Source organism: Diabrotica virgifera, chromosome 3, assembly GCF_917563875.1.
Source record: "Diabrotica virgifera virgifera chromosome 3, PGI_DIABVI_V3a".
NCBI classification, from domain to species: Eukaryota; Metazoa; Arthropoda; class Insecta; order Coleoptera; family Chrysomelidae; genus Diabrotica; species Diabrotica virgifera.
Genome location: NC_065445.1, coordinates 203269560 through 203281807, shown reverse-complemented (window position 1 = coordinate 203281807; position 12248 = coordinate 203269560). Strand labels below are relative to the sequence as shown.

The following is a 12248-nucleotide window of genomic DNA, read 5'->3' as shown; positions in this document are numbered from 1 at the left end:
TTGTTGTTTGATTTTAAGTATGCTTTAAAATATGTTACATCACATTCCACTAAAAGGAGTTCGACAACTAGCAAAAATGTATGAACAAACAAATTGTTTTAAATGACAATAATAATAATAGGAGACTTATAGTTTGATGGTGATTTTTTTATTAAATTTTTTTATAAGTAGTTTTAAATGAACAAAATCGCTGAAGACACGAAAATGAAAGTGTAATACTTTTGCTTAAAAACTTTATAGATTTTAATATATAAAGGTTTCAAATTTCAAAAATAAATACTTACACCTTTGTTTTATTAATATCACAAGGAAAAATTCCTGTACTGGTTGTATACCATAAATCACAAAAAATAAAAACCTTATTTTGTAAAAGGTATATTTAAAAACCCTAAAAAGGGCTGTATTATAACAAAACGTTTTCGGAATCAATATTTCATCATCAGTGTTATCACAGGTTTACATGTTATCACAGGTTTACAAAAAATAAAAACCTTATTTTGTAAAAGGTATATTTAAAAACCCTAAAAAGGGCTGTATTATAACAAAACGTTTTCGGAATCAATATTTCATCATCAGTGTTATCACAGGTTTACATGCTTTATCTTTAAGCCACCAAATTGTATGGGTAAAATCCCTTAAATTGATTTTAAACAGTTAGGGTTACATTATATAATCTGATTTTGAAGGATGTTAAAAATATTTCCAGATTAACCCCTGGCATCACATGACATCAACCATATTGGTTGGGAAATTGTAGGTAGAACCTTACATGGCAGTGTTTAGGTGACAACTCTATATCTCATATGCACTATATAATATGTCACAAAAAATTATTTTTTATTCCTCAGTCGTTTCCTCATTGCTGAGTGTCGTGATTCCCTATAATATGAGCAACTATCTCTTTCCATCGGCTTCTATCCTGAGCTTCCCTCATGGAAAGAATTTATTAGAATCCTATTTTTTATTAGAATTCTTTATAAAAGGTAGATATATTAATAAAAGTCTTACATGCGGAATACATAAAATATATTTTCGATCTAATACCTATTTAGTAACGATTTTATAGTGATCATCAGTTATTCACAGGATGTTCACATAACACGCTAAGCTACCAAAATTAAAAATATGAGGATAAAAACGCTTTAAATGTTACAATAATGGGAAAATTTTAACATACATTATATTGTAAATTAAATTTAAATTTTAAATAACAATATTCGTGACCACATCTGACATCTACCTTATACTAGCGTAAATGCCAACATTAGATGTAGATCTCTGTTTATGAACAATATTTTGGCTCACATTATTTAGAATTTTTCAATTCACCTAATAGATTCCGCTTTTATTGCTGTGTCAAATAAATAAAAATTCTTTTGTTATTTGCAGAAGAAATAACCCGCCAAAAACTTCATTTTCATTGTTTGTTGAACTTTGTTCACTAACGGTGTATGTGTATGTTGTTGTAACGGTCTTAGTCTTATTTCTATATTATTTTTAAATTTTTGTTGTTATTTATAGTTTAAAAGTTTAGAGTTTAAAGTTAGTATAGTGTATAATAGTAAAGTTTAGTTTTACAGTAGTATAGTTTAATTAAAGTGTAGTATAGTTTAAATAAGTTTAAGTTTAAACTTTGTTTATAAGTTAATTGTTTCGTGGTATCGTGTGCGTGTGAGTAAAACATAAAAATGCCTCCTCCGAAATCTAAAGTGTGGAAATTTTTTACCAAAATGGATGCCACAAAAGCAACGTGCAAAAAATGTTTAAAAACAATCAAATATAGTGGAAACACTTCCAATCTATATAAACATTTATCCAGCGTCCATAGCATTACACTAGACAAAAGACCAGGACCAATTAAAAATAGCGTTGGAGCTAAAATGTTTATGTAAGTAAATTTTTGATATTAATCAATATTTAACGCTTTGACTGCCACACCAAATTCGCGCCAAAATAATTATTTTATAAAAATGTTTTCAAAATTGTTTACCAACATACCTTAGATACATTGGTTAAATAATTTAATTATATTCTTTGTAGCTTGATAAAAATATACATATGTGGCCTGGAAAAGCAATTTTTTATTAAAGGTCACGTTTTCGCGCCACGTGTTATGTAAATGCATGTAAAATTGTTTATCAACATACCTTAGATAGGTACCTACATTGTTTAAATAATTTAATTGTATTTTAACAAACAGTTGACAAAAATATACACGTGGCCTGGAAAAACAATTTTTTATTAGAGGTCACGTGTATGCGCCACGTGCTATGTAAATGTATGTAAAATTGTTTATCAACATACCTTAGATAGGTACATTGTTTAAATAATTTAATTATATTTTAACAAAAAGTTGACAAAAATATACACGTGGCCTGGAAAAACAATTTTTTATTAAAGGTCACGTGTATGCGCCACGTGCTATGTAAATGTATGTAAAATTGTTTATCAACATACCTTAGATAGGTACATTGTTTAAATAATTTAATTATATTTTAACAAAAAGTTGACAAAAATATACACCTGGCCTGGAAAAGCAATTTTTTATTAAAGGTCACGTGTGTGTGCACCACGTGTTATGCACATGTATGTGAAATTGTTTATCAACATACCTTAGATAGGTACATTGTTTAAATAATTTAATTATATTTTAACAAAAAGTTTGACAAAAATGTACATGTGGCCTGAAAAAGCAATTTTTTATTAAAGGCTATGCCTATATGTAAATGTATATATATTGTTTATCAACATACCTTAGATACATTGTTTAAATAATTTAATTATATTTTTTGTAGTTTGACAAAAATATTCGCAAGTGACCTGGAAAAGCATTTTTTTATTATAAGCCTTGTGCACATCATGTGTATATGTAAATATACCCGTGACGGTTTGAGCTCAGCCACTGTATATTCAGGTAACACATGGCAGTCAAAGTGTTAAAATTAGAATATAACTATAATTTTATATATGTAAATATATACAGTATGTCCCTGTAAGTTGGAACCATTTGAAAACTTTTTTATTATTGATTTTACAAAAAAATAGTTATTCTTCATAAAAAGTTCTGCATGATCTAAAACCTAAGATTCAGCCATCAGATATTACTTTTATTTTTATGAATATTATATGAGGTATGTCAAAAAATATGAATTTCGATCAAGAGTAAAGTACATTTACAGTTCAGAATATTTCAATTAGAAGGATGTAATTACGTATTGGAACATAGCTTTTAATTCTAAAAAACTTTTTTTAATCACAATTTTCGATATTGTGAAAAATATTATTTTATTTACTCTTGAGCGAAATTTATATTTTTGACATACTTCGTATACTGTTGATAAAATTTGATATCTGATGATTATTTAGCTTTTAGGCTATGCAGAGTAGTTTATGTAGAATAACTTTTTTTCGTAAAATTGATAACAAAAAAGTTTCCCATATTGTTCCAAGTTACGCAGACACGTAGTATATGCATATATGTTTGTGTAAGTGCATATAGGGATGATTTGATACTACTAAGTACTCATATGGTATCGAAACCTTTATTTGATACTGAGTACTTGGTATAAAATGAAACCATACTCAATACCAGTGATATGGGGGAGAGTTCGATATATATTATAATAATGTTAAGTACATTATTTTGCAAACAAATACATTATTTTCCAGCTTCTAGTAAGCTCATAGTTGTATTTGGGAATGTTTGTTTAAGTGCATTTAGGGATGATTTTATACTACTAAGACTAAGTACTCATATGGTATTGATACCATCATTCGATACTGACTACTTGGTATCAAATGAAAGTGTATTCGAAATGTGGATTTAGGGATGATTGGATACTAATAAGTACTTATATGGTATCGATACCTTCATTCAATACTGAGTACTTGGTGTCGAATGAAACTGTATTCGAAATGTGGATTTAGGGATGATTCGATACTACTAAGTACTCATATGGTACCAATACTGTCATTCGATGCTGAGTATTTGGTATCGAATGAAACCATATTCGATACATATTTATGCATATTTATATAGTACCTACTTAGTATCGAATGCAGGTAAAGATACCATATGAGTACTTACTAATAGTATCGAATTATCCCTAAATACAACTACCAGCATACTAGAAGATGGAAAATAATGTACTGAACATTCCTGTTTGCTGGTCCGCTTCTATTGCAGATGAAAACAAGTTTGGACACACATTCTTTGTATAATATAGATATAATTAAACCAGTAGTAGAGATTTTGGATTGGAAACAAATAAAGAAAGTTTGTATTATTTTTAGGGACATCAGCAATATGCTGAGAAATTCACTTCCGGGACCAAGTGATGTAGATGACCCTCCCGTGCCAAGTGGTGCAGATGATCTTCCGGGGCCCAGCGGTGTTCTTCCAGAACCAAATAGTGGAATACAAGAACTTCCAGGGCCAAGTGGTGCAAGTGAGTCAAGCGTTGGCTCACTTCCGGGGTCAGCCAGTGATGACCCAACAATTTCACCAATTAGGAAGGCTTTCAGAAGAATTTCTTCTGAAAAGGGTAAAATCTAAATTGTCTCCCTATATTCTGGTATGAGTTTATATTTTACTTTTTTTTTCAGAAGGAGGTTTGCGGTACATCAGGATAACGATGGCACTGCTTTATTTTATATGTAAGGATTTGAGACCATTTCACATTATAGAAGGTGAAGGTTTCAAAAACTTGATGAAGGAGGTGGCACCTTTCTACAAAGTACCATCAGCAACCTTCATAAAAAAAAAACTAGCTGAAAAATATGAGGTAACGTCCCTACTTTTTAAGCAAAGGTTATTGAATGCGGAATGGGTTTGTGTTACTTGTGACATTTGGACAGAAACGATGGCTGAAAAAGGTTTTTTGGGCTTAACTGTACATTTTTTGGAGGGTACTAGTATGTGTAGCCGTGACATTGGGGTAACAGAATTGAAAACAAACCATACAGGAGAATACATATTTGATAGGATGAGGTTTATTCTTTCAAATTGGAATGTTCCAATTTCTAAAGTGAGATGTGTAGTGGCAGACAATGGAGCGAATATGGTGGCTGGGATAAGATTACTAGTTGGGGAAAGTAACTACCTACCGTGTTTTGCTCACACTATTAACTTAATATCTGAAGCAACTTTAAAAGATGATGTTATAAAAGTAATTATAAATAAAGTTAGGAATATTGTAAAGTTTATAAAAAATAGTGTAAATAATTCTGACAAATTACGTAAAATCCAAATTGATAGTGGGGCTTCGGAAGGCTCAGTAAAAAAACTAATTTTAGATGTAAGCACAAGGTGGAATTCAGTATTCTATATGATAGAAAGATTTTTGCTAATGGTCCGACCAGTTACCATAATTTTAATTGATAACAGTAATGCCCCAGACATGCCAAGTCCTCAAGAAATTGAGATATTAAAACAGTTATTACCCATACTTAGACCTCTAGAATATGTAACTAAGGAAGCATCTGGAGAGAGATACGTTACAATTTCGTCAGTTATTCCCATGCTAAATTGTTTGGTAAAACAAATTAATTTAGTGCAGACTGCGAATGATATAGTAAAACAAGTCAAAACAACTTTACTTAAAGAAATTGATAAGAGGTTTGCAAAAATTGAATTTAACTCCAATGTTGCTATAGCAACATTGTTAGATCCTAGGTTCAAGGCACTTCACTTCCAAAATGCTACTGCTTGTGGGATTGCCATTCAGAAATTAAAGCAGTTGGTAAAGTCAACAACTCCCTCTAGCTCTGATGGTGGTGCAGGCACTGGAGGTGACTCGGACGACGATTCAACAAATAAAGAATATGATTTTTGGGAAATTCATAAACAGTTGGCTATGGGTCAAAGAAATCGAAAGAGAGCAACAAATGATGATGAGGTGACTCTATATTTATCAAATAGTGTTTCTTATTTAAAAAGTAGCCCGTTGAAAGAATGGGAGGAAATGAAACTAATGTTTCCCATGTTGTACAAACAAGCCAGACAGTTTCTAGTTGTGGTTGCAACTTCAGTTCCATGTGAACGTTTGTTTTCAAAAGCAGGTGCAATCATGACTAAAAACCGTAATAGGCTTACCAGTAAACATTTAGACAAACTACTTTTTTTGGGAGGTTGCTCTCACGAAGAGTTTTTTGCCTAAATGTTTATAATTTCTGAAGCTTTCCTTGTGGCATCTTATGCAATTTAGATACTATTTTATTTCTAAGTTTGACATTAAATTTATAATTCGAGTTGCTCTTCGGAATAATATTTTTTGATGAATATTCTTAAGTTGAAGTTGATTTCATGTAGGTATTCATAATAACTATCTTCCAATAAAGTCATCCCAAGAACGCAACTCATAAATATTGGCAATATCATTTTAAAGTCATCTACGTTAAAATGTATAATATGTCTGAATTGTCAATATGAATGAGTCAGATAAAATTAGGTACTTAAATCATTTGAATGAGTCAGAAGAATTTTTTTTACCAAGCAATAAAAAATTTCTTTAATTTATTAATGTTTTGTATTTTGATAACGTTTTCTGAAGTGGATATTAAAACGTTCAGTAGTTTTCATTACCAAGAAATGTAATTTTCATTACACCAACAATATTTTAATTCAATCCCATATTTTATAAACATAATACTAAATTAAACATGCCACAAGAAACAGTTTCAGAACATTGTAGGGCATAGTTGTACAAGCATGAAAATATAAATTTCATTTCATCCCACTCCGCAAATGGACTGCTTTTTAAGTGATACTACCGGATTGAAAAAATAAAGAGAAACTTCATCACCCTGAAGATGCATTTTCTTTTTCGTTTTGTGCCCAAGTGCTAACTCCTTATGGTGTTTCCATAAATCATATTCAGGTTGCTCAATCAAAGCTGCATCATATGATTCAATTGAGATTGGGCTATTTGCTGGTTCTGCGTAACCATGGTCTTCAGTTTTGGTATGGCTCTTCCATGTGCAGCAGGATCTGGTAAATGTATAGGCTTTCAAACCTGGGGTCTAAGAGTCCTTTTTTTCAGCTCTCTTATTAATACATTTTTACATTCTTGTACAGTAGTTGAGTTTGGTGTTATACTATAAATTTCTGTAGTAAAGCAATGGTAAGTAAGTATAATTTTGGAAATTGGTATACACTTTTAGCCAGATGCTTCCCTTGTTACATATTCAAATCCGTCTCTGGGACTATGTATGTATACATTCCCTAGTCCTATCATTTTTAGACATTTTTAAAATTTAATTACTTCAAGGGTATTATTAAATAGGTACAGTTTTATTTAAAAATTCTATTTACAACAAACATTTATTTTAACAAAAATTACTTACATAAAAAACAAACAACTATTCTAAAAAGTGAGGAAAAACCTTGAAATCTTACTAAGTAGGTATAAACAAAAAAATCACTTAATTATTTTTAAACTAAAGATGAATTTATTCACTTATAATATTAGGTAACTGTACAATTAAAGAAAGTCAATCATTTTCTGAACATTTCCCACACATAAATACTCTTTATGTGTTCTAAGCACATCAAGTTATTACATAAATAACAACTGTACTTTGTTTTTTGACTTTTCTGGCTTCCACAGTTAAAACAAGGACCATATTCAAATCTAGTATATGTATATCTGTCTTTCTGTGGGTTCTATTCAGAGGACCAGCATGGAGTTCAATATTTATGTTTGTATTTATCACAATAAGTTTCAACATCTGCCCTGTTATAGCCCTAATTATCACTAAAGAGTAATTTCTCCCTAACGCTCCCTTTATACCTGGTTAACTAAATTTTCTACTCTTGCATACATTTGCTTATTACCAAGATGTTTTCATCGTTAGTTTTTTATCCTTACCAAAAAAAATCGTCAGCAAATATTTTGTGCTTCATGCAAAATTTTCTAAATAATAAATAAGAGATAATAAAAAATAAGTAAAAAAATATTTTATTCACCTAAAGTAGGTACAATGCTAAAAGTTACAATTCTTACCTTTAGTAGGTACGACCACAAAAGCTAACATCCTCTGAGATTTTTTGTAAGGAACGAAATATGAACTTAAGTTCAACAATATTTTAAAACTAACAACAGGTAAATAAATTTGAATGACCTAGCTCAAATATAGGAACAAATTGTTAGTATGCTAAAACCAGACTTTGGCACGGAAAGTTAAAGATGCAAGTTCATTAAATGTTTCTATTTCTACAGCATTGCCAAGTCTGCTGGAGATGTTATACTTTTAACTTTAGGAGACGGTCGGATATCAAAAGGTTGAGTTCCATCTAATTTTTACATCTGAATAAGTTACAATTATATACAATAAAACTAATACTTCTGTAACATTATTACACATTTGGATTTTTCGTAACGTATGCACAACACTATTTTTAATTCACTGAACAATTTCTTGAACTATTATAGCTGCTTTAACAGAAGGTTATTTAGGTACTTCTTCAGCTATGAGGTTTATTGTATGTGGAAAACAAGGTACTTAGATGTTTATTTCCACCTAAAGACACTTATGGCAGCCAACATTATCTGTTACTGCTACATGAATTTTGGTTAGTGGTATGTCCCATTTCTTGATAACCAGGTTTTCTCATATGTAATCGACTGTATGTCTTTTTGTTAATGCCCAAGTTGCTATACTTACATATACATTATTTTCTACTAAATGTGCTGTTACACCCAGGAATCACACTGCATTCGTTTATTCTGTCTATTTGACTAGGGTGAGGTGAGACAAAAATTGTGTATTTTGGATAATCTTAACTTACAAATAGCAGTACAAGCTTTGTATTTTTCAGTAGTTTTTTTTTATTAAGTATTTTGCCTTCGACTTCAACTAGGTATAGATGCTCAATATATCCTTGCATATAAAAAAAGTAAGATTGAAGTACACCCAGAACCAGATACAGCACCAAGTGTCAAGAGGTTGGAACAAAATAATATTTCTTATTGTAATTTATATTTTTATGAGCATATTTTTTTTCATGAAAATAAACTTTGTTATTATTATATTGTTTACTTTGATCTTGCCTGTTATTTACAATTAAAATAAAGTTGATTTTAATTCCACAAAATTCTTTGTTTATTTTTCTTTGCTTCATTTGTCTTATTATGGGTAGGATAAAGTGGGGAACTTATGGACAGTGTATCATTAGGGAATAGTGGATATCCAGTCTACCTAATGACCTAATTGCAGAATCTTCAGACAGCAGTTGAAATGCTGTATAATCAATCACAAATAGCTTCAAAAATTTTTATTGAAAGAACATTTGGTATTTTGAAGATATTTTCCTTTTTAACTTATGTAATGAGATTCTTGTTACCTTTTGTTTAAAGAATAATGTCTAGGGATGATTCGATGCTACTAAGTACTCGTATGGTATCAATACCTTCATTCAATACTGATAACTCGGTATCGAATCAAATCATATTCAATAGGGCTTTTCATCGATTGACATTTGTTTCGAGCTTCTGTCATGTGTCACATAATATTAATATATCTACATCATACGTCTTTGGTTTGTACCATTGGTATATGCAATAACGTAAGACGTAGATATATTAATATTATGTGACACATGACAGAACCTCGAAACAAATGACTGAATGAAAAGCCCTATACTGAGTACTAGTAGAGTGATAACATTAATATCAGCTAGCTCAGTTTTACATAATATTGCAATAGTTAGTAGTTATTAAATGCAACTAAGTACTTATATGGTATCAATACTTTCGTTTGATACTTGGTATCGAGAATCAAGCTGTATTCAATACCCAGTACTAGTAGTGATATCATTAATATTAGCTTGTTCAGTTTTACATAATATTGCAATAGATATTCGATGCTAGTAAGTACTCATGTGGTATTAACACCTTCATTCAATACTTAGTACAGAGCGACAAGCGAGAAGTGGCAGCTGGCCTCTTATTCTGCACTTGCCTCTGTGTATTTTCACTCAAGATCACGTGCCATCATTGGCTTATCGGTTGTAGGATTGTACTTGGTATCAAAACAATCCATATTCAATACCCAGTACTAGTAGAGTGATATCATTAATATCAGCTTGTTCAGTTTTACATAATATTGAAGTAGTTATTTGATGCTAGTAAGTACTCATATGGTATTAATAACATTTATTCGATACTGAGTACTTGGTATCGAATCAAACCGCATTTGATCCTGAGCACCAATAGAGTGATATTATTAATAGCAGCTTGTTTAGTTTTACATAATGTTAGAGATGATTTGATGCTATTATGTACTCATAATGGTATCAATACCTTCAGTGGATACTGAGTACTTGGTATCGAATCAAACTGTATTTGATACCGAGTACTAGTAGAGTGATATTAATAACAGCTTGTTCAGTTTTACATGTCAGGGATGATTCGATGCTACCAAGTACTCATATGGTATCAATACCTTCATTGGATACTGAGTACTTGGTATCAAAACAAACCATTTTCAATACCCAGTGACAAGAGTGATATCATTAATATCAGCTTGTTCAGAGTTATTCGATGCTAGTAAGTACTCATACGGTACCTTCATTCGATACTATTAAAGTTAATATATGGTTAATATTTACAATACAATTAAAATAAAGTTGATTGATTAATTATTAATTGATTCTAATTCCACAAAAGTCTTTGTTTATTTTTCCTTACTTCATTTTTCATTTGTCTTATAAACCTGTCCTGTAATCTGCATACTTCGCATAGACATTCTTATTATGTCTGTGGTTGCCTGTGGCTGTCAGTTCTGTGACGGCATGTCACACCATAGAATATTGTGCTCAAGAAGTTATATTCTGTGGTTAAGTTACGTCACGTCAAGGTCACGTCACTTATGAGTATCGAGTACTCACAAGTATCGATACCAGAAGCCGGTATCGAATGAGGTATCGATACTTTGATTCGATACCGACCTGAGTACTTGGTATCGAATGCCGAGTGGTATCGATTCATCCCTACTTTTAGAACTAACTTTACATCGTCACGTCTCTCTCGCGTCCAAACGATGCATTTCTTCTCGATCGTTCGGCCAAAACTATTGACCAATCGTCAACTACAACTCAAGGATCTTTCAAAATGCAGACCAATAATAACATGGGATTTTTATCGCTCAAAACTTAAAGGAAAAACACCAAACCTTTTAGAGGATTCATTCTCGAATAATGAATGATTTCACAATAACTATCTACGTAGTTGGTAAATGCTACTCAAATAAATAGGAACTTTCCTATGATTTTACTTTGTTGCGAAAATATTCTGAAATATTTCGAACAGGAGCGGCTTAGGAAATTTTAAAGATATTTAAACTGACAAAATAAATTAGAAAAATTGATATTTTTCTTGGGATAGGATTAAAATTAATGGATATTTTTTATAAAATATTGTAGTAGAAATCCATCTGCTACACCTTTACGTGCTCACTGTATATTATTTGTTATTACCTGACCACGAATTTATAAATAAAAACTTTTTCAATTCCTGGGTTTGCGTCGATCTGTTATAAATAAAACACATTATTATTGCTTGCCGTTTCGGCTACTTGCCATTTTCAAAAGCACTTTAATTAGGTATATAAACAAGGTAGGTACATATAAACTTTATATTAAATATACATAAATTTTATGTTTACACTTTTTGCTTAGTAATAAGCAATACTAAGAAATACTAAGTATTTACTAAAGACAAAAATTACCTACCCATTTCTTTTACCAAAAAATAAAGTACAGTTACGATCACTGAATAGTTTACACTGTAATTTTTATATTGTAATTCTGTAAAATTGCAGTGTCGTACGGATTTGATAAATGTCAAAGTCAAAAAATCTCAAAAAGTCTGCTTTTCAAAAATTTCGCGAGTGTTGAAAAATAAAATAATAAAATAAATCATATTAAGACCATAATATATTTTATTTATAAAAATCTTCTTTCTATATTTTCCAGTTTGTTAAATTTTGTAAAATATATTTTTATTATTTTGATTTTTAAATTTTAATCAACCTCTAGGTACACCACTGGCAACGTCACTTTGACGCGAAATATGCATTTTAAACGAGGTAAAAATTGTAAAAAATCGGCTCTCAAGCCAGCCTGTAAACTATTCACTGACCGTAACTGTACCTACCTATTCATCAGATACTCATAAATCTTATCTGAGGCGTCACAATACCCGATGGTTTGGTTGTATCAGTATTCCTAAATAGGGCTTTTCATTCAC

At 30.7% G+C, this 12248-nt stretch overlaps 1 protein-coding gene across 1 annotated transcript; it reads left to right on the top strand.

Annotated features, from left to right (window-relative positions):
• The first annotated feature begins 1379 nt into the window (after positions 1-1379).
• LOC126882316 (E3 SUMO-protein ligase ZBED1-like) lies at positions 1380-9029 on the top strand. Its single transcript, XM_050647192.1, has 3 exons — positions 1380-1888; positions 4294-4544; positions 4606-9029. The coding sequence occupies exons 1-3, from the start codon at positions 1689-1691 to the stop codon at positions 6156-6158; spliced, it is 2004 nt and encodes a 667-aa protein (XP_050503149.1). The 5' UTR covers positions 1380-1688; the 3' UTR covers positions 6159-9029.
• Positions 9030-12248: the final 3219 nt, after the last annotated feature.